The following is a 27,074-nucleotide window of genomic DNA, read 5'->3' as shown; positions in this document are numbered from 1 at the left end:
TTCTGGACATTTCATGTAAATGGAATCAGACAATATGTGCCCTTTTGTGTCTTGATGTTCTCAAGATGCCTCTGGATTGTAGTGTGTAGTAGGGCTTCATTCCTTTTTGTGGCTGAAGAATATTCCACATCCCAGCACAGAGGGGCTGCATTTGTTTTTCCGTTCACCAGCCAATGGATATTTGGGTTGGTTCCATGTTGGGGCGATTATGAGTTGTGCCACTAGGAACATTCTCATTCAAGGTTCTGAAGCTGGCGATTAGGGGCAATGATTGGGGCCAGGCAGGAAGATTTCCCTCTCAGTCCTTGCCAGCTGTTGAGGCAGGCCCAGGCCTGCTACACAGGTGAGGTGCCTGAGACTCATCAAGGGAAGCCAGGTGGCCAGACACACTGCCTGGACTTGCCAGCGCCGAGCTCGACCCCCGGCCTGGTCCCAGATCTGGGGCAGGCTGAGCTGGGCGTCAGGGCTCCAGCTGTGTCCCCTCATGGCCATCAACCCCAGTCTAAACGTTGGAAACCTTGGCCCAGAGGCTATGCAAAGTCCCAGGTGCCCTCGACCAACCAAGGAAACTCTGGTACCTGTGGGCTCTGAGGAAGGGGTCCGTGAGAGAAGATGGCCAAAGGTTTCCGCCTCCGTGACCCCGCTCCTTCCTGCTGCAGTGAGATAGGACCCCTAGAGCAATTCTTGGTGTTAAAAAAAAAAAACCCAAACTTTTCCAGGTGCAGGTTTGTCACTTCCCATTTCCCCCATCCTACTGGCAGGAATACAGGTGTGATGGCTGGGTCAAGGACAGCCTTTTTTGGACCATGAGGTAGTGGCCACAGTGGGAAATAATATAGGAGACTAGGACCATGATGGGTGACAGTCCACCATCCCTGGGACCCGGATTTAATGTGACAGAGAAACTGGTTTCTATGTTGAAGCTTCTATAATTTGGGAATTTGCATTCATATTTGTGTGCTTCCCTATATGCATACATTTATCACTCACATGCAGACTCATATTCACACTGGAAGACGATGGGCAAGATACCTGCCACCCTGTTAACCTGGTTAATTCTGGAGAATGGGAATTGCAAATGACTTTTCTTCTTGATGCTTGGTTGTACTCTTTGGATTTTCTCTTTGAGATGTGTTTTTTCAAATATCAACAAAAATAAAGGTCTAAAGAAAGCTTTTCCAACAGGATGGAAAAGAATGTAGGAAGAGTCAGGAGGCATCTGGGGTTGGCAGGTCCCAATGGCTGGGGTCTCTGGGACCTGCGATTCCTTTTCCTTTGCAAGCCTGGCATCTTCGGGAGTCGATACCCTGGGGCAGGGCAGTTTTTAAGAAGGCCTCAAGGTTCCAAGGGAACCCCCAGCTCCTGGCCAAAGACTACCTTGCCATGCAGATGCAGGGTCCACTGTGCCCCAAAGCAGACTTGGCACCTTCTGTACAACCTTTATTTGCAAAATCTGTGGTCACACACGGCACCTAGGACTGTTAGATGCTGTCACATTCTCCCTCCACCTTCCCCCAGGTCCCAGGGCAGGGAAGGGACAGTCGTGGTCTGGCCTCTGCCCCATCCCACCCCACTACCAACTTGCACAACTAGCCTTCTCTCTTCTCAGCTGGCTGCCCACGTGGGCTGCGTGACTCCACGTGGTCCTGCCCTGGCCTGAGAGCGTGGGGGGCGAGCCAGGGCCTCCTGGGGCTGGTCTGGAGCGAGAGGGCAGGACAGCAGTGCCCACTGGGGCTCAGACTGGGACAGACGTTTGCCTCTCTGAGTTAGATGTCCACAGCAACGGGTCTCGGGGTTCCCTCCAGCAGCTGTGCCTGGGGTACTCGTGGGGGCAGCCTCCAGCATCGAGGGAGGCTAAGGCCCGCCCATGGCAGCAAGTGTCCCCCGGGGAGGATGCCACAGAGGTAGGGGCTCCCGAAGGCCACGGCCAGCAGGGCAAGCACCGTCCCCAGGGATGGGCCGCAGCACGGGCGGGTGGTGGCGGTGGGCTGCAGAGGGCCCTGAGGGGTAGCGGGTCCAGAGCAGGAGCCTCGACGCACATCCAGCGTGAACGAGGGGGGACAGGCGGTGCAGTCGAGGGCGGAGCTGCCGCGGCAGGTGTAGCAAGACGAGTGGCAGCTGGTGCACACCCGCAGGGCCGGCCTAGCCGGGCGTCCAGGCCCAGGGGTCATGGCCTGCTGTGTGTGGTTGAAGTAGCCTGGCGGACAATAGGAGAGGCAGAGGTGGCCCAGGATGTAGGCGGGGCTGTGGCATTCTGTCCAGGGAACGACAGACAGAAGGTGGGTGTGAGTGGGGAAGGCCATGGCTCACCCACTTGCCTGCCTGCCCACCCCGGCTGCACACACACACTGCCCACCACCGTCTCCCAGAGGGGGGCCTCACCACGCCGGGCACTCACCCTGGCACAGCCCCTCTGTGTCCCGCTGCGCACACGCGCTGCTCGTCACCTGGGAGCCCGTGGGCCGCGCGGTCATGTCCTCGGCCGTCCCGTAGAGCAGCAGTGTGTAGCGGTACAGCGTCCCTGGGCAGGGGCCGGGGGTGCACATGGGGAAGAGGGGAGGGCCATTGGTGGCCGAGTGGCTGGGGCCTGCCCTCTGGTGCCCCCAACTCAGATGGTGGGGAGGTGGGGGGGGGAGTGGGGGCCCAGGCTGGCAGCAGTGACCTGACACCGTCTTTTCCCTGGTAACTGGGCACCTACTGTGTGCCATGTAACCTGAACACCTCCTGTGCTCTGAGTTCCTGGATACCTCCTGGGGGCCAATATTCTGCAGACCCACTGTGCGCTAAGTTTCTGAACACCTACTGTGCACCAAGTACTTGGACGCCTACTACATGCCAAATAATCAGACACCTACTGTGCACCAAGTACCTGGACACCTACTGTGTGCCAAATAACTAGATACCTACTGTGCACCAAGCACCTGGATACCTACTGCATTCCAAATAACCACACACCTACTGTGTATCGAATAACCAGACACCTCCTGTGCACCAAGTACCTGGACACCTACTGCGTGCCAAATTACCAAACACCTACTGTGCGCCGTAACTGATACCTACTGCTTGTAGATATGCCTGTGCATTGGGTCTCTCCTGGTAACCTTTACAGCGGGGCATGCGAGGCCCATTCCCCAGCCCATGGGGGAGGCTGGGGCCAGGCCCACCCTGCCGCAGACCTGGGTCTCACCCGTGTTGAAGAAATAGCCCTTGTTCTCCAGGATCAAGGTCCACACGCCCTGGGGGTCCTCATCCCAGAAGTGGGTGGACATGAAAATCCAGTTATTGTAGCCTTGGCCGCTGATGTCAAAGGGCCTGGGGGGGCGAAGAGAGACTGATGTGGGCGGCTTGCTGCCTGTGGCAGCTTGCTGACCATAGACCTTCGGGCAGGGAGCCCATCGGGTGGGTGCAGGGGTCTGGCTTGTGCTGGCCGCACGGGGATCTGGGCTGCTGCTGGGGGTGGGCACGGGGCTGAGCCGGCAGGACCCTGGCCCACCCACCTGATGGCCACGAGCGTGGAGCGGGTGCCCATGGGGCTGGTGAGCACGATCTCCAGGTCCCCGCGGCGGCTATAGGTCAGCGACAGTTGCACCTGCACGTGCTCCAGCGAGCGGATGTAGTTGGGGTGGCCGGTGCAGGCTGACACGTTCTTCCTCACCTGCGTCAGCGGCTGGATGACACTGCGGGGGGTGGGGGCGCCGTGAGGGGCGCTGGGAGGCCAGGCTCACCCTCCACTGGAGAGCGTGAACTCCAAGCTTCCAGGGCCTCCTCCAGGCCGGCCCCTTCCCCTGGGTGGTGGTGGCAGGGGTGCAGGGAGGGCTGGGGGGTACAGGGGTGCAGGGAGGGCTGGAGGAGGGTACAAGGGTGTGGGGAGGGCAGGGGAGGGAGGAAAGGAGGCCTCACACGGGGGTGTGCACGACCCGCACGGCGCACTTCTGCTGGGGCAGCGTGGGCACCCAGGTCCGGGCCAGGTCCACCAGCAGTGCGGCGTCCAGCAGCCCGTAGCCGTAGTGGTGGCTCACTGCGTGGGGGGAGGGGGTGCTCGGCCTCAGGCAGGGCCCCCGCCACTCGCTCCCAGCCATGCCCCGTACTTTATCAACCCCCATTCATCACCCCCTTACCAGGTCATCCTCCAGCTTGCCAACCCCTCCTTGCCACCCCCTCCCCACTTCACCATCCCCTTTACCTGGCTACCCCCCCACCTTGCCACTGACTCCCTACCATCTCCCTCTCTTCACCATCCCCCCACCAGGCCGTACCCCCTCCTCACTGCCCCCTCACCTTGCCGCCCCACGCCGTTGACCCTCCAGTCCTCAGCCTGCAGCTGGGCGGGCCTGGACGCACGAACCACCAGGTGCTGCATGTCCCTCCAGGACAGGAACGGGCTGGCGGGGGGAGGGGGCTGGGTGAGTGGGGGAGGGGCCACAGGGGGCCAGGCCAGGTTCCCCATCACCTACTTGGCCTCCAGAGCCAGGGCGATGATGCCGGCGGCCAGCGGGGCCGAGGCCGAGGTCCCCGTGTGCTTGTCCGTGCACTGGTGGTGCAGGTCCGTGGTGACCTGGAGGGGCAGCGGAGGGTGGGGGCCCTGCTCGGGGTTGAGGGGGTGCATGGTGGGGACAATCACGGGGTCTACACCTAGGACCTGAGCCTGCATTCCAGGGGCCAAGGGGTGGGACTCAGCCCTGGGGGGAAGGCGCCATGGCCAGCTGACATTCAGGGACCCCCCCACCCCGAAGCCCCTCTGCTTCCACCCTTGGAGACTCTCATAGACTCAGGGATGGTGTACCCAAGGATGCGGGGGCTTGACAAGGGGCATGGGGGTGGGAAGGCGGGCTAGTTGGAGAGGGACAGTCTGGGCAGACTTCCTGGAGGTGGCACCACTTGGGTGAAGAGCTGAAGGGAGAGTTGGTGAGGGTGGAGTCAGGGGAAGATTCCAGGCAAAGGGAGCCACCTGAATGGAGACATCGAGGTGGGGGCGGGGGGATCTGGTGACATAAGAGAGCAGGTTCCAACAGGCTGGGGGCCAGAGAGGGGAGACATGTGGGCTACAGAGGCAAACCTAGTACAGGAGTTGGACTCAGTGTAAGAACTTCAGGGGGAGCCAGAAGAGGCGTGGAGTGATTGGTTTTGAGTTACAGAACTTGTTCCTGGAGGCCTGTGACTTTTCTAGGACAATAAACATTTAAAAGTGGCTCCTGGCAGGCACAGCAAGGTCCTGCACTGGGGGACAGAGTCAAAGGCAAGGGACTGGGGAAGGAGCAGAAGAAAAAGCAGGGGTTGGGGGGGGATAAAAGCTGAGGCTGGGAGATAAGACGCAGTGGAGTCTGGGGGGTGCTGGGTAGAGCCATGAGTGCCAGGGGGCTTGGGGGCAGAGCGTGGCACCGGGCGGTGCACTCACAATCTGCGGGTCGGCGGCTACGCCGCTGCTGTAGGTGGTGGTGAGCGTGGAGGCGCAGGCCTCGCTGTACCAGGGCACCTGGCCGCGCTGTGTGGTGCTGCCCACTGACAGCGTGTGGATGCTGTTGGTGTACCCATCGCAGTTGCAGTCGTCATAGTGGAGGCCACCGTTGCCTGACGCCCACACGAAGAGTGTGCCCAGCCCGCCGCGGCCCTGCAGGAGGGGCCAGGAGGTGTATCAGCGGGAAGGGGGGAGGGGGTGGGTGTGGGGGGCGCCGGTCTCACCTGGGTCACGCCGCGCCTGAAGGCCTCGCGTGTGAGGATGCCGGGGCCATCAACGGTGCGGCCATCGTCCTCGGGGCCCCAGCTGGCGCTGTAGATGTGCACGTGCTGCGGCTGCAGGCTCAGCGACTGTGCCTCGATGATGTCCGTGATAGTCCCGTCCAGCATCCGCACACCTGCGCCATGGGGGGGTGGGGGACACTGCACAGCCTGGGACCCTCCCTCGAGGGAGCCACCCCCCTGCCCCCCTCTGTCCCCCACCCCACCCCCCCGTACCTCCGATCCGGGCGTTGTAGGCAACGCCCACCCCGCAGAACCTGTTGTTGGCGATGGCTGCCACCTCCCCGGCACAGCGGGTCCCATGCCTGGGCCGGGTGACAGGGGCTTGTCACGGCACAGCCCACCCAGCCCCAGGCACCAGGTGTCCCCCTGTGCCCTGCGGGCTTACCGGTTCTCGTCGCTGGCTGTGTAGCGCGGCTGGGGGTCTGGGTCATAGTCGTTGAAGTCGTAGCTGGCAAGGGGGTCCTGAGGGTGGGGTAGGGGCGTGAGCGGGCTATAGGGGTGGGGGTGGGGGGGTGGCAGTCCCGGTGGGGGGCCCAGGGTAGCCCCTGCCCACTCGGAGAGCTGTGCCCCAGCCAGCCTATGGCCTCACGTAGTTAGCCCAGAGGTCCGGGTGGTCCTTCTCGATGCCGTCATCCAGGACGGAGACCACAATGCCCTGGCCTGACAGTCCCTGGCTCCAGGCCTGCAGCACGTTCAGGTCCGGCTTTGTCTCCTTGTTCTGCGGGGCCGGGGAGCCGGGGTCACAGGTGCAGTGGGGCTGCAGCCAGGCCTGGCCACCCACCCCCACACTCTCCCCCAGGACATCTCTTCTCCCCCAGCCCGGCCCCTCTCCCTGCCCGGCCACCTTTCCCCCCCATGTGGCCCGCTCACCATGTACCACTGCTTGGGGAACCAGGGGTCTGTGGGTACCACCAAGGAGCGCTTCACTCGCCGCTGCAGCGTCTGCTGCTCAAACCACTGAACCTGGAAGATGGATGTGCAGTGGGCAGGGACCCTTGCCGTCATCTGCCTTCTCCCCAGCAGTTCCACGCTCAACCCACTGTGCTTCCAAGGGCCCTACTGAGAGCAGTTACCCCTACAGGGTCCGCAGGCTTGGGGGAACGGGCCTATGCAAGCGTCGCAGGCCCACGCAGACACAGTTTCAGAGAGACGTGCGGATGAGCTCTCCTCTGCTTGCCCCCCTCCTGGTGGGTTGGGGGGCAGAGGGAGGGTGGGAAGGTGGGTGGGAGGGCTGCAGGCGTCCATGTGGGTCCTTGCCCCATGTTAATTAGGCTTGCTTTTCAGGGTTCCCACCTGCCTGGGGCCATGTCTTCAGCCAGAGGAGGTTGAAGCCACCACAGCCACCTTGCCATTCCAGGATCTCAACTCACATGTACCCAAGCCCTTTGCACGCACCATTCTGCCTGTTCTGGCTACACTTCCTCAGACTTTTTCCCTTGTCCCACCCCTTACCGCTTTGACCTCCCACTCCCTAAACCAGCTCCTGAGGATCCCACCATCTCAGCAACCGGGATCTTCTCCCTAATTGCTCAGCTCCAGACTTGGGAACCGGCCCTGAGTTCTCTACCCGACCTGGCAGTCCATCCTGGCCTCTCTCCTGCAAACTGTCTAGCAAATAGGGCCCCTCTTTCCATCCCCAATGCTCATTACCCAAGCCGTCACTCTCCTCTCACACAGTCCTGCTCCCATGGCTTGCCACATTTGGTCTCCACTCCTCAGCTAGGTGGGCATTCGAGGCCTTTTCTCGATGGGGCCCAGGTGCTCCACTGAGCGTCCAGAGATGGGAGTCTGGTCCCCTCCCCGCCACTGACTCACTTCTTCAGGCAGGCCCCACACCCTTTGGAACTGCTTCCTTTTTCCGAACATGGACCAATTCCTTTTCATTTCCCAGGGGGTAGGGGGTAGCAAAGCAAGGAGCTTTGCCTGCCTCTCCCTGTTGGAGTAGCTGGGGCCCTTGACCCCTAGGGTGAGCCAGAGCGGGGGAGGGGAAGTGGCATTCTGGCCCAGTTGACATGCCCACATTATCCCTGCCCCCAACACACTGTCTAGATGTGTCCAGACTCCCAGAGGGCAGAGGATGGCCAGCGGTCACACAGCCAGGGAAAGCAATCATGGGAGCAGCTGGAGCCAGGAGGGGGCCAGGACCCCTAGGGGGCCACCACCCTCCAGGTCAGTCTCACCTTGGGGTCTTTCTTCAGGCGCAGGCGGTGGCCCCAGTGGGGGTTCAGGGACTGCTGGGCCACACCCCGATGCTGCAGATGGAAGTACTGCCCGTCGTGAAAGATCTGGAAATGTTTAGGGGCAGCTGCATGGCATGAGCTGGACTCCCCACTGCACTCCCCCCACGGACAGGTATCCAGGTGGGGTGACTTCAGGTGCCCTCTGGGAGTCCCAGAATCTGCAGTCGGACGAGGCAGGGGAAGGCTGGGGGTGTGGGGGTGGGGGTGGGGTCCGGGGCCCGTTCCCAGCTGTCTGGAGTCTGGCCTGCTCCAGCCACATTCCCTCTTGTTGTCCGGGTCCCACCCACCTGCCCCAGGTTGACGAAGCCAAATTTGCGCGCCAGGCGCTCGGCCTCCTGGGGCCCCTGGGACACCCTCACGGCCCAGCTGCTGACATAGATCGGGACCCGGGCCAAGGCCCGCCCCCCAGCCAGGGGATCAAGGAGACCCAGGCCCAGGGCCAAGGCCAGGCGCAACCACAGAGCAGTCCTGGCGGGCCGCATGGCGGCGGGGGCGGGGCCGCGGCGGGGGCGGGGCCTCTGAGAGCCTCTCCCTCCGGCCAAACCGCCGAGTCCACCCCGGCGCCCGCCCATCCCGCCCCCGGCGCCATAGCAACCCCGAAAGGCTTCAACTCCCGGGAGCCCTTGCGACCCCCTCCTCAAAGGGCGCGAGGACCAGACCGAGCTGATGAGGAGGGACACACACCTGCCGCAGCCCCTCGGCAGGCCCGGACTCTCTGGAGTCTCCGTCCCTCCATTTGGACAATGGCCCAAGTGCCCCGTCAAAGAGAAACAGTTTCATTGTAGCCACAAAGGAGCGCCGTCCATGATTTGGCTCCGCCCACTCACCGCCACATCCCTCCTATAATTAGCCTTGCCTCTTCGCCTCTTCTCCGGGCCAACCAGAGTTGTTCTTTCGAGTAATCCCGCCCCCTTGGATTAACTCCGCCCCGCCCCCTTTATGATCGGCTCCGCCCCCTCAATGGTCTCACCAATGACTACCTTTTTTCCGCCCCGCCCACCGGCTCCGCCCTCCCCAGCACGCTTCTGGGCCGCCAGCTCCACCCCTTCAGCGGCGCAGCCAATAATCCCCGTCCTTGGCTCCGCCCCTCCAATCAGGTACGTCCCTCTCCCGCCCGGCCAATAGGCACCCTCTGCCGCCGCGCCCCGCCCCCTCCCGCTCGCCTCGCCGCCGCGCGGGCGGCTGCGGGCCAGAGGGCGATGCGGCGGGAGCGAGGGGGCAGGCCCCACCTCCTTTGTCCGCCCTGCCCTCCCATTGGCCGGCGCGGGGGGCCGGGGGCGGAGACGGGCGCGGAGGCGGAGCGGGGTGGCGAGCTCGGGGCCGAGGGGCGGCGCCGGTGGCGGGGCCGGTGCGTGGGGCCCCGGTCGAGTGCCGACAGCCAGCCCCGGGCCCGCCGCTGCCATGGACGGTCTGCGCCAGCGGCTCGAGCGGCTTCTGGAGCAGAGGAATTTGGCCACCGAGGTGCTCGGCACGATCGAAGCCAGGACTGGTGTCGAGAAGTGCTATTTGGCCGCGGGTGAGCCGTCGGGGGGCTGCCGCCCCGGAGCCCCCCGGCACCTGACCCCCTCCGGCCTGCTACGGTGGAGGAGCCGGACAGCGAGGTCCTGGGGAGAACGGCTCCCTCCCCTCCTTGGGCACCCTGGGTGCCTGCCAGGCTCAAGTCCGGTTTCTCCAGTTGCCCGGTCGCCCCAGGGTGGGGAGAGAGTGCGGGCACGGCTGCCAGCCCCCTGCCATCCCGCGGGGACCCCAGCCTGGAAGCAAGTGTAGCGAATCCCCGTTTTTCCGAGGGGAAACCCAAAGCCAAGCGGGGAAGTGTCCCCCAGCTCAGAAGCTTTGTCTGAAGGTGTATAAATATCTGTGGAGTCGTTTGACAGCTGTGTTGGGGTGGGGGTGGGGTCGGAACGGGGCTCGTGGTGAGGAGTGGGCGTGATCACGAGCTAGATTTCATATTTCCCTTCCAGTTTGTCCTGTCCCTTTCCTTGGGTGACCTCGGTGGCCCCCGCCCCTCTCCACAACTCTGTTGTGGAACAATCATTTCTCCCTATGTGCTCCTTTAGTGTTTCCCTCCCCTGTTTTGCGGCTCCACTTCCTTTGCCAGCTCTTCCAGGGAGCCCCCCTGGAATGAGTTATAAGAACATTGTGGGTAGATGCTGTGAGCCCATCTCCTTCCATCTCCATACCAGTTAGGGGATTCCCTTGCTAGGTGCCCCAGGTATGATCCCCGCTCCCGAAGGCCCTGGGTGCCTGGCCTCGTGGGGCACTCAGCCAGGAGCATACCTGAGCTGTGCCTGCTGACCTCTGCCCTGGCTTCCATCCCTGGCACCAGTTTAGGTCACAGAACTCCAGTGAGAGTGGCAGCTGGGAGGGGCCACTGGGTGCCCAGGTGTCTCCAGGGAGGAAACTGAGGCATGGGGGGGTGACCGTGTGTGTGTGTGTGTGTGTGTGTGTGTGTGTGTATGTGAGGTCTGGGGCACCCCTCCCACCACCACCAGGTCCCATCTGTTGCTGATCCTTGAGGCACACCCCCACTCCAATCCTGATGTCCCAGACAATCCACCCAGCGCTGAGGCCACAGGAAAAGAGATTTGGGGGAGGGGTGCCCCGGAAGAGTCACTTCCAACCCCCAACGATCCCTGGAGGAGGGGTGACAGCCCCCCAAATCCTTTTGCAAGAGTATGAACCCCTTGGGCTCTTACCCTGCCCCAAAAGGCCAAATCCTGCCCTGTCAACCAATGTCCCCAGGGGACAGATGAAGAAACTCACTCGATCAGGGACCCGGATTCTGGGTCCTGCCTCGTGACACCAGCCAGCCCCAGCCCCACCCTGCTCCTGACCTTGGACCTGCAGATAAAGATTAATGTAGGAGGAGTTGGGGGAGGGAGCTGCCCTCTGTTCGCCAAGGTGGCCTTTATCTCTCTCTCTCTAGCTACTGGGCTTGGGGGAGGCGGGGGAGAAGGGGCTCTAAATGCACCTGAGAAGCCCAGCGCTCCCTGTGTGACTCTGGGCAGGCCCCCTCCCTCTGAGCCTCCCGTTCCCTTCTGGCTGTTGAGTGAGATGAGAGGGGGAAGGGCCCTGCACACACTAAGCGCCTTATTAACGCAGCAGTTATTGTCACTTTCAGAGTCAGGTTCAGGGTCGTGGGACTCCTGCACCCCACCCCCACCCCACACGCCCCTTCCCTGGGCTGCATCGTCGTGGGCGCTGCACAGGCAGGCAGAAAGCAGGCGGGGAGTGTTCTCTTATTGAGTCCTATTTAGTTAACCCCATGGCATCCCTAGGAAGTGGGCCTATCACCACCCCATTTACGGATGGGGAAATAGCCTTCAAGCAGGCTTCAATGTTCATGGTCAAGCACTGAGTGAGGAGAGGAGCCAGGGCTGCTTCTCACAGGTTTTGGGGACCCCAGCTCCAAGCACACTTCACTTCTGTGGGGTTCGTTGCCTCCTATTGATGATCTGCAAACAGATGATTCAGTCCCCAGGAGACATGGCCAATGTCGGGGACTTTTCCTGTTTGTCCCTTCTTGGAGGGCCTTTCTTAACACACCAGGGATCAAGTCTTAATGGCAAAATGGTCTCATTGATGGTTTCTCCCTTCACTCATACCAAACGCTGGTCTCTTTCCCCACCCTGCTCATAGGACCTGGGACAGACAATTGCAGTCACCAGATGGTCACTTAGTCATTCAATAAACACATCCCGGGCAATGATTCGCTGCCCGCCTCACTGCTCAGATGTGGCGATAACCCGGGACTGCCATCCCTGCTTGGCCATGGCGGGGGAGGGGGGTTGCCCAGGCACTATGAGGGCCCCTGATGCCCTCTCGAGTTGTCCCCTAAGCCCCTGGGGGCAGGTAGCAGCCTCCTCCGTGTGTCAGCCAGGCCCCGGCCCCCCACCCTATCTCCACAGGTGCCGTAGCACTTCTAAGCCTGTATCTTCTGTTCGGCTACGGGGCGTCTCTGCTGTGCAATCTCGTCGGCTTTGTGTACCCCGCCTATGCTTCGTGAGTGCGCCCGGCCAGCTGTGTGTGGGGTGGGGGCGGTAAGCGGCGGCTCCCAGGCAGCCCTGATGCCAATGCCTGCTGCAGAATCAAAGCCATCGAGAGCCCAAGCAAGGAGGACGACACTGTATGGCTCACCTACTGGGTAGTATACGGCCTGTTCGGGCTGGCCGAGTTCTTCAGCGACCTGCTCCTGTTCTGGTGCCCTTTCTACTACGCGGGCAAGGTGGGTGCGGGCAGGACGGGTGCGAGCAAGGCGGGCATGGCCAGGCTCACCAACAACGTCCCCGGTTATGCTGGGCTCGGGCATTTCTGGAAGGAGCTGACCACCCAAGCTGGGGCCTGCTGGAGGGAAGGAGATGAGTCTGAGAAGCTCGAGAGGGTGTGGTGGGGGGAGAATCAGCCCCATGCTGGGGAGTGTCTGACATGGGTGGCCCCCAGTGGCATGTCTGGCGGGGGAGGCCCGGCCCGCGGGCAGCCGCGTGCAGCCCCATGTGCCCCGCCCCGCAGTGCGCCTTCCTGTTGTACTGCATGACTCCCGGGCCCTGGAACGGGGCACACGCGCTGTACCGCCGGGTCGTCCGCCCGCTGTTCCTAAAGCACCACGAGGCCGTGGACCGCGTCGTGAGAGAGCTCAGCGGGCGAGCCCTGGACGCGGCGGCCGGACTGGCCAGGGACGGTGCGTGTGCGGCCCTGCAGCCGCCTGTCTGTCTGCCTGTGTCTCAGTCTGTCTGCCCCTCTCTCGGCTCTCAGCTTCTGTCCGGGTCTCCCAGCCCTGTCATCTTGTCTGTCTGACTTTGTCTGCCTATCTCTTGGGGTCTCCTCCCTGCCCGTCTCTCGTCCCTGCCAACTGTCTGTCTGTCCCTCTCTCAGCTTCTGTCCGTGTCTCCCAGTCCTGTTGCCTGGGTGTCGGGGTTTTTGTCTGTCCATCTCCTGGGGCCTCTGTCCGTGTCTCCTGGCCTGACTGCTCTCCCTGGCTCCCAAGTCCTGCTCCTGCCTCTGCTGCCTGCTGTCCCCGTGTCGCCCTCTGCTGCCCCCTCACTGTCTCCCTCTCTCCCCTACGCTTGCGGGAATCAGTCCTGGGGATCCTGGCCCGGAGCCGGGCTCTTGTCACCCCTGCAGCAGCGCCCCCGCTGCCCTCGGAGCCAACCGTAGGTAACACCCCTGGGAGACAGAGTACGTGTGAGTGTAGGTGTGGGTTCCGGTGTGCAGGCTGGTGTGTGCACGTGCATGCAGGTTGTGTGCTCACGCACCTGTGGTGTGTAGGTGTGTGCATATGCGGGCAGCTGTGCCGGTGTGCCCTGGGGTGCTGGTGCCTGCAGGTGAGACTGTCCCTACAAAGAATGGCCATCCTGGCAGCCTCCATCCCACTCGGGAAGCAGCTCAGCAGGGGTCCCAAGGCTCAAAGCCCCCTGTCACCTGTCCCCTCACCTGTCCCTCTCTCTGCAGCCAAAACAAACATGACCCCAGTGCAGAAGGTGCAGTGAAGCAGTCTTCCAGCCCCTCCAAGGACCTCCAGGCGGCTGAGCAGGGCACGCTGGAGCCCCAGGCCTCGTCCGAGTCCGAGTCGGAGTCCCAGACGGACTCACCGGCGCAGTCCCCAGCGCAGTCCCCCACGCAGCCCTCGCGGGCCGCCCCGGGCCTCCCGCCTTACTCCCAGACGCAGCTGCCCACAGGCTCCGCCAGCGGCCCCCAGCTGACCAGCAAGGCCCGGAAGCAGAGCGGGCTGCCCAGCACACACCCTGGAGGGTTCCAGGCCCCCGCCGGCCGGCGGCGCACGCGGATCTCCACGGCATCCTCCGCCCCGCCCATGTCACCCAACAAGAGCTTGAGCCCAGGGCAGCCTTCCAGCGGCTCCCCCAGCCCCACGCCGCCCCTCGTCCAGACTCCCGGTAGCAACACCCTCCCGGTGCACCCCCCCAGCAAGGCCACCAAGAACCCCCGTGAGACCCCTGGTGAGACCCCCGGTGAGACGACCACCGACGTGGCTCCCAAGTCCAGCCACAACCCATCCAGGCAGTCCTCACCGCGGCCGGCCACCAGCCCCTGCCACTCTTCGTCCTCTCTGGACTACACATCAGAGTCCACCGCCGAGCTCACCTACAGGTGGCCCCACCGGGACCACGGGCCCCGGTGCCTGCGGCACTGCTGGCAGCTGAAACACCTGGCCTGCTAACATGGGGGGGGGCAATAAACACATCTGGACGAGCCCGCCCCCTTGTCTGTGCTTGGGGCCACCAGGCCCCCCACTGAGGCTCGGGGTGCACCGAAGTGGGGGCGTGCCTTGTGCATTCAGATCCCCTTTTCCAGGAGGGGGAACTGAGGTCCGGAGGTGGAATTGGCCGCTCCAGGTGACCCAGGAAATGGCCATTCTCTTCTCTACCCCAGCCTCATTTGAGTTTCCCCCACCCTGCCCAGAAGCAGATGCCAAGATGAGGCTTCGAGGGCAGGTAGTTTATTTCAGAGGTGACCCCAGGGAACCCCACGGGGGAAGCTGGTGGAGGGTACTCATTTGAGCCAGGTACACTTGCGGACAGGTGCAGCTCATCTCGTGGGGGCCACACATCTCGGAGCCATCACGCCCTGTAGGCAAGGAGGCCGAGCCGCCTGCCCACTCAGGGGGCTCGGCCTGAGTGCACCTGCCAGCCCCCCATAGGAATTGTTCTCAGGTACATGGTCTGTCCACCCCAGCCAGCCCCTTCCGCAGGCCACCCGGGGCCCAGTGACTGGAGAAATCCTTCTGCAAAGAGGTCTAAGAGCCCGAGCTGGAGGTCAGACTGGACTTCATGGCATTTGGGACAAGGGATAAGGGTGGGGCACTCACAGAACCATCTAGCATCCTCATTTCGTTTTTGCAAGCCAACACAACCCTGATAACGAAACCAGGCCAAGGCGGTAGGGGAACACCAGATCCTAGCAAATCAAACCCAACGGGGTTTAAAATTCAAAACTCCCCACGTCCAAGTGGGGTTCCCTGGAAGCAGAACCGGAGTTGGGAGGAGCAGCTGTGTGGAGAGGTGGGCCCAGCCTGACCCCACGGGGAGCCCTGGAGTGCAAACAGCACCCCGGAGGTAGGGCCACCTGGAGTCCAGGGCCTAGGGTTTGCTCCCTCATATCTGCCCTCCCCAGGGATGGGCTCTAACCTGGCCGCATCTCTGAGAGACAGCTGCCCCCCACCCCCAAGCTGAAGGTGAATCTCGGGGTGGGAGCAGCTGTGACTGGGTGGGGGTGGGGTCTGGGGGGCACCCCACAGCGTCCCACATATCCTGTCCCCCCGGCCCTGCCCAGATCCCACCCGGTCCTTTCCCTCCAAGCGCTGCTTCTCCAGGCTTCTAGTTGATCCTACTTTCTGGTGGAGACACGAGCGGGTTAGAAGGGTAACCCACATGCACCCATGCTAGCTTTGCCCAGTGGTTTTCAACTCAGGGTGACTCTGCCCGGGAGCCGTGGGTTCGGCCCACATGTCAGATGGGCAGGTGGGTCCTGCCATCCCAGGTGCGTAACACCCCCGCCCCCTCCAGCAGAGCCAGCACCACCCCAGTTATGGGGCTGGTGGCCCCGTCAGGGGGTTTTCCAAAGAAGGGGTGAGCCCTGTGTAGCCACCAGTGCTCCCAGGGAAACCACCACCCTGCCCCTCCTGAGCTGAAATGGGGGAGGCGACAGGTGCCGTGATCAACATATGACACATCAGAGGTTGATGGATACAGAGGACAATGTGGGGCCGGTGGCTGGGGGGCTGCAGGGTCAGGGAAGGCCCCTCAACGGTAGTGACACTAGAGGAAAGCCCAGTGGGAGATGAGGGCCCCATAGCAACAGCGAGTGCAAAGGCCCTGAGGCCAGGCTGGGGCAGGGGTGAGGAGGTGCCACCTGGAAGGTTCCCGGAGGGAGTGGCGAGGACTTCGGTGTTTCCTGGTCGGAGAGTTTGCTGGGAGGGAAGGGTTGGGGGTAATCATTAATTAACCCCCCCTCCCCCAAATCGAGTCAGCAAACCGCTTATCACTGGCAGGGCTGCCAGGCCCCAAGGGGCCCCCACGCTGTCCTCCAACTCGCCATGGTGGGGGTAGTTGGTGAACGGGCCCAGCTCTGCCTCTCCCTCTCCCAGGAGGGGGTCAGCTCACCTGGTAGGGGCGGGCTCAGGTGGACAGGAGCACACACCTGTCCTACCAGGTGGAAACAGTGTTCACTTTAACCCTTTAAGCTCTTTGTGAGTATGTGTGGGGGAGTGTTTGTTTCTTTTAATCATGGTAACATATATATATATACTAAATGTTGCCATTATTTTAAGTGTAATACAGCGGCATTCAGTACATTCAAGATTTTTGGCACTCATTGTCCCCGGCCACGATCAGAGCTTTTCCATCAGCCCAAACAGAAAACTCTGTCCCCATTAAGCAGAAGCCCCCATCCCCACCCCCTCGTCACCTCAATTCTTCTTTCTGTACCTACAAATCCACCTACTCTAGATCCCTCGTATAGGGGAATCTCCCACAGCCATCATTCTGCCTGGTTTCTCTCACTCAGCACTTCTTCCAGGTTCATTCCTTTTGTAGCCTGGGTCAGAGCTTCGTTCCCTTTTGCAGCCGGATAACTTTCCAATGCATGGGTGGGCCCAATTGTCCAGCCATTCATCCATTAGGGTGCATCTTCCTCTGGGCTGCCGTCATGCTGCCCTAAACACGTGGACGCCAGCACCTGTCCGGTCCCCGCTTTCCATTCTTTGGGGTCTGAGCGGAGGAGCGGGAAGCGCCGGGTCACAGGGTAGCTATATGTCCAGCCTTTTGAAGAACCGCCAAACAGTTGTCCCCAGCAGCTGCCCCATTTTACATTTCCCATGGGTTCCGATCTCTTCCCATCCTCGCCAGCACTTATATATATTGTTTTCTTTGTCTTCTTTTTTTTTGCATGGGCAGGCACTGGGAATCGAACCTGGGTCTCCGGCATGGCAGGTGAGAACTCTGCCTACTGAGCCACCGTGGCCCGCCCACTTGTATATATTTTTATAATAGCCATCCCAGCGGATGTGAAGCGGTATCTTGTTTAAAACATGAAAACAGCCACACGGTGTAATATTTGTGCTTCCTAAGTGCAAATGTCAGCTCCTACATGAAACGCTTTGCTGAATTTGAGTGTCTTTAAAATTGCAATGTATTCTTCTCTTTCAGTTGCCCGTTGTGGTAAAGCTAAAGAACGAGTTAAGAAAGTGATGCTCGTTACCTTTGTGTAGCTGACCGTCTCTGGGGTGCCTCGGCTGTCCTGCCCTCCTGGTCCCTGCTGCTCGGGCTCCTTGCTCCCACCTCGGGAGTGTCCACCTCCACCTGGGCGTTTGTGCCAACAATCAGGGAGCAGGCGCCTCGCCCATGGCCAGCAGCCTGGATGGGGCAGGAGCATCAGGGACTGGAAGCTGTGGCAGGCCCCTGAAGCTCTGTGGCCATATTGGCCACCCCTGACATTTCCCCGGACTGCCGCACAGCCGGGGGACAGACTCTGAAATCATTGAGGGTAAGGGCATCGGCAGCCAGGGACGCACCAAGGACGGGGGGGTGCGGTTGTGGGCGCCAGTGCAGGGGAGCAGAGAGGGGAGAGGCGTCCGTGATGGTACGGGGTGGGCGCTGGTGGCGGACGTGGGCCTTCCCATCGTCCTGCCACTCATCTCCACCAGGGGGCGCGCAGCCCCACGCATCTCTCCAGCACTGGGGGAGGCTGTTTGCAGAAGAGGCGTGGGGGTGGGGGTGGGGATCCTGGGAGCCTTTGCTAGCCCCACGTGACTGATGAGGACTGCAGAAGCCAACACAGATCAGAAGTGACAGCGGCTTCCCCCAGGGCCAGGCCTGGGCTATCTCAGGCACTACCAGGTTCCTGGTATACAACAGGTGATCAATAAATACTCAGGAATTTGCTAAAGAATGTAAGCCCCCACATGCACACTCACATGTCCAGAAAGAGAAGCCCCAGGGCAGAACAGGCCACGTGTGCTACACTCCCGCAGTTAGAACAGGGAGGGGCTAAAAGGGCAGGCACTGACAGGGAAACTGAGGCAGGCAGAAGGAAGGACAAGGTCAGATGCTGAGATGCTCAACACCTGCCTATCATGCAACCTGGCATGACTCCCAAGGAAGTCTTCCCTCTGGGCTCTCCCCTTGCTCGCCCCTTCCTTTTGCCCCCACCTCCAGCTGCTCCTTGGAGGGGTCCCCTGCTGTAGTCCAAAAGAACACATGACCTGCTGACCCTGGGCACCCCACAACGCAGAGAAAGACAGCCATGAATAGTATACAACAGGAGGTTGTCCCAAATGACAGTACGTGCCACCCCCTTTGGGAGTGGAAGGAGGGTGTCCCCTCGAGTGGCCCCAGGGGAAGGTTTGTGACTGTGTGACACCCAGCCTCCCACACCCTTCCCTCCCCACACAGGAAGATCTGTCCTCCTGGTTCCAGATGGCAGGGGCTTGGAGCTGCTTCCCTGGGGAAGTCCTGAAATGAATGTGTGGCCCCCAAGGGCATGTGGATGGGTCCTCCCCTTCACCCCATTCTCATATATTCCCCACCCTCCCCCCCACTGAGAAAAGCGGGAACAGGACCAGGGGAAGGGGTGGGGTGGGGTGTGTGAGTGACCTCATGCACATGCTGTGGAACTGTGACTTCACCAGTGTGTCCCCCAGTCTTCAAGGCCAAGGGATGCCCTGTTAAAAAAGGGGGAAGGGAGCTTGTAAAAACTAATTAAATAGGAATAAACAAGCAGTGTAGACTGGAGGAAATACAGCCAGAATCACTGAGGCACATGTTAAGCTCATCTTTGAGCTTCCTGGTGGCCAGGGGAAAAGGGGAAATTGGTACATTACAGTGTCTGATTAGGCATGTTTTATGTTTTCTAAGGCACATGCCCATTTGTGACAGTGACTCTGAATACATGAGGATGTGTTGTGACTGACAGCGAAGAGTACAGAGTATCAGGGAAAAAAACAGTGGTGAGCTTCCTGGTAGCCAAGGCAAGAGGGGAAATTGGCACATTACAATGTTTTGTTAGGCAAGTCTTCCTTTGGCCCATGCTTGTTCGTGACAGTGTCTCTAAATGAGTGTGATACAAGGGGAATAAAAGCAGATACAGAGTTACTGGGCATGAAATAGCTGTGCGCTTCCTGGTGACAAAGAAAAATAAGAATTAGAGCTTACTTAGTGTGTCCTCACCAGTACCTGTCTGTTGTGACAGTGGATCTGAGCACATGCAGGGGTCCCTAAGCATGTGTCCCTAAGAAGGGGAGTGCCCTAGCGGCAGATGGGAGACATTGCTGAGCTTCCTGTAAACCAAGATGAGAAGGAAAACATGTTGAGCTCGAGCCTGCTCACGTGTGTCTTCCTGGCTGTGTGTGGCACGGCCTCATCCAGAGGGCTCAACCAGGGCAGTGCCGGGCGGCCAGGTGGGTGCGGCTGTCCTCGGCAGGGCTCCAGGGCCGGGCGAGGCCAGCGTGGGGCAGCAGCAGCCGGTCCTGCGTGCCGTCAGGGCTGATGAGACGCTGGGTGGCCAGCAGATACTCGCGGTGAGGGGCCAGCGGCGGGCAGGGGCAGCGGCCTGGTGCCCACACGTACTCGTGGGCGTGCAGCGGCGAGCGGTTCTTGTACACAAGCTTCACGCGCACCTCGTAGCGCGTCTCCTGGGCCTGGCGGTGGCGGCCCAGCACCAGGGCCCGGAACACTGTGGGTGAGGCGGGGGGCTGAGGCTGGATGCACCAGCCCGCACACCGGTCCCCAGGCCCTAGAAAGGGGGCCAGGCACCCCTGAGTTCCTGGGGAGAGAGAGGTGGGGGGCAGCCGAGGCCTGGGCAGGGGTAGGGCAGGGGTTAGGTGAGGGGCTCAAGGATCAAGCCAGAGGTCAAGTTAGGGTCAACTGGGGTCAGGTGAGGGTTGCGGGGCGGGTGGGGGGGGGCCTCACCAAAGTCGCTGCTGCAGTAGTGGAGCAGGCGGTGGGCGCGGCCGCGGGTGTCAGGGCAGGGCGGGCAGGGGTCTGTGTTGGGGGGGGTGTTGCTGTGAGGGTCACAGGCCTTGCCTCCCCACTCGTCCCCACCCAGCCACCTCACCTCACCTGGGTCCGGGGTCGGAGGCCAGGTCAGTGGGGGGATGGCAGCTGGGGATGCAGGGATTGCAGGGGCCTGGGGTTCCACCTCCCGAACCTGCGGCTGCCGCAGGGGCCAGCCCAGGGTCTGCGCCTGCGCCTGGAAGGGGCTGTAGCGGTCCCGAGGGAGCCAGAACTCAAACTCGATGCCAGGGTTTGGCTCCTGCAGAAGGATCTGAGAGTGGGGTGTGTGTGTGTGTGTGTGTGTGTGTGTCAAACTCCAGGAAGCTGCACGGGAGCCTGTGGGCCTCAGCCTCCCCCCTCTGACATCTGACCCACCCTCCCCCTTCTGACTCTGTCCCCACCTCCCTGCTCTGACCCTCAGCCCGGCCCACACCTGCAGGAGTAAGTCTTGAGTGGTAGGTCCCATGGCGCGCAGCATCTCCCCCGGCCCCCCTGCGGCGCGAGTGTAGACCACGCGGGTCCCCGCAGCCTCGTAGGTCCCGGGTGGGCTGAGCGCCCCGTTCGCGTTGAGCAGCGGGCGCCCGTCACCTCCCATCAGAGCTGCAAGGGGCAGGGTCAGCCGCGCTCCTGGCCCCTCCCAGCGCCTCAGGCTCCGCGACTGCAAACGGAGAGGCCACCCAGCGCCTGGCGCCGGCGGGACCCCCCTACCCCCGACCATACCTTACCCAGGCGGTTGCGGCTTCGGTGGGTGACGTGGATGTGCCTGGCGCCCTCGGGGATCAGGGTCACGTTCCAGTACCCGGCGAAGGCACCTGGGTGGGAGCGCGGAGGGCGTTAGGGAGCGGGGTTGCGGGGTGATGGTGGGGGATGCGCAATGGCCGCCGCAGGGGTGACTTGGGGATGGAAAGCGACCCTGCGGGCCAGGTGGTCAGAGGGGACCTGGGACCCGGAAAGCGCTCCGGACACGTGCGGAGTCACTGCTATTACTGCTCAGGAGCGGCAGGGATAGGGTTAAAACCGCGTGGGTTCTGGGGAGAGCGGGACAATCTGGCAGTGATCAATCAGACTGACGAGCGAGGGGGCTGGGCCGCAGGCTGCCCAATCAGCGCGGGCCTCCGCTTCCGGGCCCGCCGGCTAGTTAAAGGGCCCGGCTCTCCGCGCGCTGGGCGCGGGGCAGGAGGGGCTCGCGTCACCGGCGTCGCGGAACACGCGCTGCACGAAGAGGCACGAGTCGTTGGCGCCGCCGCAGCGGCCGCAGCGGTCTTCACGAGTGCCCGAGCCCAGCAGCCCGTCACAGCCGACATGCTGAAAGAGTGGAGAGGCGGGGGACACGCGCGACGTCACCACCAAGCCCCCACCCAGGGCCGCCGGGAGGGGCGGGGCTCTGAACACTCGGAAGGCGGGGCCTGAGACCCGCAGGAGGGGGGACTGGGGGCGTGAACTGAGGAGGGTGCCCTGAACATCAAAGCCCTGGGAGGGGGTACTGGGGGCGGGTCCTGGAGGGAGGAGGCTGGAAGCTGGGCGGGGCTTGATGGCAGAAGGAATGGGGTCTGGAGGGAGGGGCTTCTCCCGAGGGAAAAGGGGTGGGGTGGGGGAGCCTGGGTGGAAGAGAGCTGGACTGGGGGGGAGTGGGGGTGGTGGACTGGGAGGTGGCCTGGGGGGATCCTCACGAGGCAGCGGCCGGCCACACAGAGTCCTTCGGAGCCCGGGCTGCAGGGGGTGCCATCCAGTACGCGGCCGAAGCTGTGGTAGAAGGCGTGTCCCCGGGCCAGGCAGTTGAGGTCGCACAGGTTGGGTGCTGGGTGTGGGAAGAGAGGGTGGGTCGGGGGTCCCCACCAGAAATGCAGTCCCCTGACCCACACAGCAGCTCTAGGCGGCGGAGGCCCAGGGACTCAGTCAAAGCCTTACTTTGAGGCTGAAATAGACCCAGAACTGGAAAGCATCTGCCTCTAGCATCCTGGAACTCTCCCAGGCCAGGACTGTGGGCTGCACTCATTCATTCATTCATTCATGTCACTTCCTAATCTGAGAATTTACATGGGTAACATTAACATCATTACCCATTGCTCTTTCATTCATTCATTTGTTCATTCCACAAATACTCATTGAGTGCCTGCTGTTTTCTAGACACCACTGTAGGCTGGGGTACATCAGAGGACAGGACTCAGTCTGTACATGGGCCCTGCACCCAGGAGGCATCCAATGAAAAGTGCAGGTCCAGTGCTGGGTCCCACCTGTGCCTCAGTTTCCCCCTCTTCTAGGCAGCAGGGCTGCATGGGCTGAGGAAGGCTGTCCTATCTCACTTTCAGCTCCACAGCCTTCTCACTTAAGCTCCCCGCTGGCTCCCACCTCCCTGAGCCTGGCTGGCTGACTCTGCCTGGAACAATGCCTAAGCTGGCCCTGGGGACCTCTGCGGGGGTGGGTCAATGCGGGTTTCCGCTAATGCTCAGGGCAAAAAAAATAAAACAAAATAACCCTATGAGGCTGACGGGTGGAAATTTCTCCTTTCTAGGCTTTTCTAGGCTTTTTCTTATCTGAGTCAGCCCTCACTGTGGCAGTGGAAGCTGCCTGTCTCCCTTAAATCTGTAGGCATGTTGACCCGGGCACAGGCTTATATAACTTGCTATTTTCAGCCCAATGTGGCAGCATTTCCTGCTACGGGGATGAGAGTGAGCACTTTGAATACAGCCCCAAGTAAATCTCAGTCTGATGTTTGGCCCTATGCAGAATAGACCCTGCTTCCCTCTGCCTCTGCTTTGTACCTCATACATGCCATTTAACCAACTCTTACATATCCTTCAAAGCCCTAGTGCTAATGCCCCCTTCTCCATGTCCCCTTCCAAGCCCCCTTCCTCTTTGGTAGAGCCCTCTCCCTGACAGCCCTGAGTTGTTTCCTCTGGGCTGACCCTGGCTACAGGAAGCCAGACTACTCACCCCCGAAGAAGGGTACCCATTCGTAGGTCTTTTGGGCACCCATGACTGGACGGCCATTGTAGAGGGCACACTGTAGGTCTCGGAAGGGTGTGGTTCCTGGGGGGCAGTCCTGGGGGCAGAGATGGAGGGTTGGGAGCTGGCACCGACCTTCAGACATTCCCCACCACCAGCCACACCAGCCCACGCCAGCCCCACAGGAGCCCAGAGAAACTGGCAGGGTGGCAGGTATATGTGGGGGCTTGAGTGGGGAAGCAGGGGTCCAGGAGTGGGGGGCAGAGCTTACTGGCAACTGACAGAGGTGGTACTCGTGGGTATCCCCATGGCACAACTCTTCCCCAGGAAATCTGTTGGGGGCCAGGGGGGGCCAGAGTGTGGTCAGATTCCCCCAAGACCCCCCCCTCCCCAGAGCCGGCTGGACTGCCTTCCGCCCCCATTGACCCCACCCACATTCCAGCAGGATCAGTGGGACTAAAGGGCCCGGCATGTGTGGGCAGGCAGGCCAAGGGTGCGGCTCGGGGCTGGGCTGGGCTGGCAGGAGAGAGGGGCAGGGGCGCCCCCCCCAGTCCCCTTTGCTGGAGTCCCAGCCCCCAGCTCACCGGATGCAGCGCCGGCTGCGCACAGAGAGGCCCCGTCCACACGAGCTGGAGCAGCGGCTCCAGGAACCCCAGGGGGTCCACTCGCCCGGACCCTACTTGGGGAGAGAGGGGCATGGTCAGCCTGGGGGTGTCAGGGGCTGGTGACCCCCACACTGCTGGCTGGGCCCCATTCCTACCTGTCCCTGGACTCATGCTCCTCCCTTACCTGAGCACTGCCCTCCAGACTGCAGTTCAGGAAGGTCCAGAGAAGTAGCAGGAGGCGCTGGGGAGGGCAGCGTCTGGGGGAGCAGAGGGGGCAGCTGTCAAGGGAGCTGCCAGTGGGCCAGGGGTCGAATCCCAGCTCTGTGCTGACTGGCTGTGTGATCTTGGACAATAGCTTAACCTCTCTGAACCTCACTTCTTATCTTTGAAAAATGGGGTGATAATAGAACGCCCTTACAGGAAAGTTTTAGGGATCTATCCAATAAGATAAGGAAACCTCAGGTGACTCAGAGGCTGGCAGGGAGCGGGAGCTCAAAAAAATCTATCATAATTATTCGTTGTTCATTGTCTTAAAGGCACACAGTAGGTGCTTATTAAATATTTGATGAATGAAGGAATCCTTCAGGGATGGGGCACAGGTGTCTCCTAGGGTCAGGGCACCCCCTCCCCTCACTCCACTCTCCCCACCAACATTGCTTCTACCTTCCGGTGCAGTCGGGTGCCAGCCATTCCACTTCCCCAGGCCTCAGTTTCCCCATCTGTCAATGGGGACCAGCTGGACTCAGTCCATGATTCTACATGACCCTGCAGAGGGTGTGGCTGGTGGGGGCTGGGTCAGGGGCTGGGATCCTCCTGGCCGCAGGGCACCCCCCCTGTTGGGGGTGGGGCGAGGCAGGGTGACCTGTCCCACGTCCTGTCCTGGCACCTGCTTACTGTGGCACCTCGTTCCTCATAGGCTCATCTGCAGAGGGCACGGCATGGGGGCGCCAGGATACCCTGCAGGAGAAAAGGGGCTTTGCAGAGGCTGGTGGGGGTGGGGCTGAGGAGGAGCTGGGGTGGGAGACTTTGCCTCCCTGGGCCTCGGTTTCCCCATCCACACAGGGAAGGATGAAATCACTCACCAGCCACACCCTCCACGTGACCCTGGCTGGGTGGGAAAAAGGGGGAGGGAAGCTGGCCGCCTGGCGAGTCCCTTCTTGGGCCACAGCCAGGAGGCAGGAAAAGCCGGGTCCTCCAGCTCTCAAGGTCCCCAGGCCCCAGAAAGGGCTAAGGGGGCTTAACCCCTGGATGGGCAGCCCGGCTGGAGCTTCAGTTTTCCTGGGTTTTCAGGCCCTCTTGTTTCTGACATTCAGAACTGGGGGGCACTAGGGGCGCAGCCGAGGTGGCTTCAAGTGCTGCGACCCTGGAAGGCCATGGAGCCAGGCCAAAGAGCTCACAGAGGACCCCTCCCTGACCACGGCTGTGCAGCCAGCTGCATGTCTGCCCCTCTCGGATCCCCAAGCCTGGGCTGGCCCAGGAAGCAGGAAGAAGTCTGGGCTGGAGAACCTGAGATGTACAGGAGACTCTTGACCTTCTGGCAAAGTTCCACCTTGACCAGGAGCCCTGGCTGGTGGAGATGAGGTTCTGGGTGATGGAAAATGTGCGGCTAGAAGGATACCCCTCTCCGTCTTGCCTGGACCCCTGACTTGCAGTGTGATCTTGGGCAGGGGCAAGCCACACTTCTGGGACTCAGTTTCCCCAGGGGGAAGTGGGACTGAGCTCCCCATCTTGGGGATTGCTCCTCTCGCTACCCCGAATCCGACCCTGCGCAGGGCAATTGGAGTTGCGGATTGCCAGGCCCCCGACGCCGGAGGGGAGAGTGGGAGGATCCGAAGGGGGACTTACCGGCTGCTTACTGCAGAGCCTGCGAGTCCCGGCTCCGCGGCGGTCCCAGGGCGGACGGAAGCGGACGGGACGAGGTGAGGGCGGGGAGAGACCGCCGAGGCCCCTCCCCCCGGACCTCCCCGGGCGTGCCCAGCCTGGGGTCCCACGGACGGCGGCCCCGTGCGCCCCCGCGCGGTTGGCGCGCGGCTGGGCGCGGACCTGCAGCAGGGGACTGCCCGGCCCGGGCCCACTCCGCTCCGCACGGCGAGCCGCAGCACGGTGTCCCGGCGTCCTTGGGAAGCCCGGGGCGAAGGGGGGAGGGGGGCGGCCCGCGCAGGGACTGGCCGCACCCACCCCCTCCCGGGGCTGCTATTCCGGGCGCCGCGCTCAGGGCACGGGAATGCACCCGAGCGGAGGTCGCCCTGCCCCGGTTCCATAAGCGCAGGAGGCGGGCCCCTCCCCACCGACGCCCCTGATTGCGTCCCCACGGGGATCCCTCTGCACGGCCACCAAGCCTGTCTCCCGGCCCTGCCTCCTACTCCTTCTCCGGGGTCTCCCTCCTCAGTGGCTGGGACCCCCGGACGCCTGGGCTCTCATCCCGGGGGTGCCTTCGCCAGCCCGCCACAGGGCCTCAGCGCACGGGTTGAAGCTCAGCCCCGGGGGCCGGGCGGGGGGCGGAGAGACCCCTCCCGGCTGGCGCATTCCCGGGCGCTGCTGTCACCGAGGACGCGCCCCAACCCTTCTCCCGCCCTTCCGACCCGGGCTCGGGCTGCGAGCGGTTTCTTCGGAGCCAGTCCGGGTTCCAGAAGGCCCCTGCCCATGCCGGCGGTGGGCCCACCCCCTTCGACCTCAGTTTCCCCAATTTAGGCGGTGGGGTCGACAAAGGTCTCCACTAAGGAATTTGAAGCTGGACCTCAGTTCTTTGAACGCCTGGGGCTCCCCGCCAGCCCACCATCTCCGGGCTGCGCTGCTGCGCTGCGCCCCCCGCCCCCTCCGGGATGCCCCAGGGGCCCCGCGGGAGCCCCTTGCTGCCGCCCCACGACGCCCTCTGGCGGCGGTACTGCGGGGAAGGGAGCATCTAGGAGTCGGTGGGGGGAGAGGGCGCCCCCTCCTTCCTGGTTGCCCCTCTGTTCCCTGGGCTCGGCCCAAACTAAGCTTGAGTTGCCCCCTCCTCCCAGAAGCCCTCTCTGCTTATCAGTCAGTCTTGACCCTGGGGATGGGCAGATGGGGTGTGGTGGAGTGAAGGGTTGCTGTGTCTGCCTTCCTGCCCGCCCCCCATGCCATTAATTCATGCAGACATTCATTCATTCAACATTTACTGAACATCGACTATGTGCCGGCACAGCTGTGAACAACCCAACCAATCACAGTTAGGGGAGGGGGCAGGCTCCCAGGAGTGTATCAGGGTGCACGGCACATGGGGGGTGGGGGGGTGTCAGGAAGGGCTTCCTGGGGAAGAGACCACCACCAAGAAGTGGAGGAGAGGCAGCCCAGGTGGAGGGAACAGCACGTGCAAAGGCCCTGAGGCCGGGAAGTGTTGCGTGCTAGAGGACAAGTCAGGAGGGGTGGGGAGTGGGGGGGTGGGGGGGTGCAGCCAGTGGCTTGGGGCCATGAGTGCCTTGGGAGGGGTTTAAGCTGTGGTGGGAGGTGGCTGTGGCTGGGCCAGGGCTGTGGGCAGAGGGGAGGGGCAGGGAGGCTCTGGGCTCTGCTTGGGC

At 62.2% G+C, this 27,074-nt stretch overlaps 3 protein-coding genes across 12 annotated transcripts; 1 reads left to right on the top strand and 2 right to left on the bottom strand.

Moving 5' to 3' along the window:
• Nucleotides 1–795: 795 nt before the first annotated feature.
• PCSK4 (proprotein convertase subtilisin/kexin type 4) lies at nt 796–9,151 on the bottom strand. 7 transcript variants are annotated; one of them, XM_077121308.1, is made up of 15 exons: nt 8,807–9,151; nt 7,920–8,024; nt 6,610–6,702; nt 6,329–6,457; nt 6,125–6,201; nt 5,953–6,041; nt 5,680–5,852; nt 5,396–5,608; nt 4,455–4,555; nt 4,279–4,382; nt 3,901–4,018; nt 3,498–3,677; nt 3,188–3,312; nt 2,399–2,521; nt 796–2,254 (listed from the first exon to the last, which is right to left on the bottom strand). In XM_077121308.1, the coding sequence occupies exons 3-15, from the start codon at nt 6,610–6,612 to the stop codon at nt 1,767–1,769; spliced, it is 1,923 nt and encodes a 640-aa protein (XP_076977423.1). In that variant the 5' UTR covers nt 6,613–6,702; nt 7,920–8,024; nt 8,807–9,151; the 3' UTR covers nt 796–1,766. The 7 variants fall into 7 exon arrangements, with proteins under 7 accessions (XP_076977423.1, XP_076977422.1, XP_076977421.1 ...); XM_077121306.1 differs by lacking the exon at nt 8,807–9,151 and adding an exon at nt 8,664–8,800 and having other exon boundaries at nt 802–2,254; XM_077121305.1 differs by lacking the exon at nt 8,807–9,151 and adding an exon at nt 8,267–8,500 and having other exon boundaries at nt 803–2,254.
• REEP6 (receptor accessory protein 6) lies at nt 8,937–14,186 on the top strand. Of its 4 annotated transcripts, none has more exons than XM_077121315.1 (5): nt 8,937–9,076; nt 11,888–11,981; nt 12,066–12,204; nt 12,420–12,657; nt 13,428–14,186. In XM_077121315.1, exons 1-5 carry the CDS (start codon nt 8,940–8,942, stop codon nt 14,152–14,154), a joined length of 1,335 nt encoding a protein of 444 aa, XP_076977430.1. In that variant the 5' UTR covers nt 8,937–8,939; the 3' UTR covers nt 14,155–14,186. The 4 variants fall into 4 exon arrangements, with proteins under 4 accessions (XP_076977430.1, XP_076977429.1, XP_076977428.1 ...); XM_077121314.1 differs by lacking the exon at nt 8,937–9,076 and adding an exon at nt 9,143–9,495 and having other exon boundaries at nt 12,579–12,657; XM_077121313.1 differs by lacking the exon at nt 8,937–9,076 and adding an exon at nt 9,143–9,495.
• A 2,001-nt stretch (nt 14,187–16,187) lies between these two features.
• On the bottom strand, nt 16,188–25,449 carry ADAMTSL5 (ADAMTS like 5). The gene is made up of 14 exons (XM_077121317.1): nt 25,381–25,449; nt 24,430–24,492; nt 23,720–23,792; nt 23,515–23,606; nt 23,202–23,262; nt 22,919–23,027; nt 21,655–21,782; nt 21,178–21,289; nt 20,710–20,796; nt 20,418–20,584; nt 20,051–20,255; nt 19,901–19,972; nt 19,319–19,664; nt 16,188–18,654 (listed from the first exon to the last, which is right to left on the bottom strand). The coding sequence occupies exons 2-13, from the start codon at nt 24,447–24,449 to the stop codon at nt 19,363–19,365; spliced, it is 1,428 nt and encodes a 475-aa protein (XP_076977432.1). The 5' UTR covers nt 24,450–24,492; nt 25,381–25,449; the 3' UTR covers nt 16,188–18,654; nt 19,319–19,362.
• Between the last annotated feature and the right edge of the window lie 1,625 nt (nt 25,450–27,074).

Source organism: Tamandua tetradactyla, chromosome 11, assembly GCF_023851605.1.
Source record: "Tamandua tetradactyla isolate mTamTet1 chromosome 11, mTamTet1.pri, whole genome shotgun sequence".
NCBI classification, from domain to species: domain Eukaryota; kingdom Metazoa; phylum Chordata; class Mammalia; order Pilosa; family Myrmecophagidae; genus Tamandua; species Tamandua tetradactyla.
This window is presented reverse-complemented; position numbering and strand designations above follow the sequence as displayed.

What these genes read in the sequence shown, in the direction of transcription:
- ADAMTSL5 (XM_077121317.1), bottom strand. Translation starts at nt 24,449, where the DNA reads ATGAGGAACGAGGTGCCACA. An exon ending in GTGTGGCCGGCCGCTGCCTC is followed by an intron (nt 21,290 to 21,654) that starts GTGAGGATCCCC and finishes CCACTCTTTCAG; the next exon opens with CATGTCGGCTGTGACGGGCT. An exon ending in CTACTGCAGCAGCGACTTTG is followed by an intron (nt 19,665 to 19,900) that starts GTGAGGCCCCCC and finishes CCTCACCCACAG; the next exon opens with TGTTCCGGGCCCTGGTGCTG.
- REEP6 (XM_077121313.1), top strand. Translation starts at nt 9,179, where the DNA reads ATGCGGCGGGAGCGAGGGGGCAGGCCCCACCTCCTTTGTCCGCCCTGC. An exon ending in CTTTCTACTACGCGGGCAAG is followed by an intron (nt 12,205 to 12,419) that starts GTGGGTGCGGGC and finishes GGTGGCCCCCAG; the next exon opens with TGGCATGTCTGGCGGGGGAG. An exon ending in GGCCGGACTGGCCAGGGACG is followed by an intron (nt 12,658 to 13,427) that starts GTGCGTGTGCGG and finishes CTCTCTCTGCAG; the next exon opens with CCAAAACAAACATGACCCCA.
- PCSK4 (XM_077121305.1), bottom strand. Translation starts at nt 8,461, where the DNA reads ATGCGGCCCGCCAGGACTGCTCTGTGGTTGCGCCTGGCCTTGGCCCTG. An exon ending in GCTTCGTCAACCTGGGGCAG is followed by an intron (nt 8,025 to 8,266) that starts GTGGGTGGGACC and finishes AAACATTTCCAG; the next exon opens with ATCTTTCACGACGGGCAGTA. An exon ending in TCCACGCTCGTGGCCATCAG is followed by an intron (nt 3,313 to 3,497) that starts GTGGGTGGGCCA and finishes TCGCCCCCCCAG; the next exon opens with GCCCTTTGACATCAGCGGCC.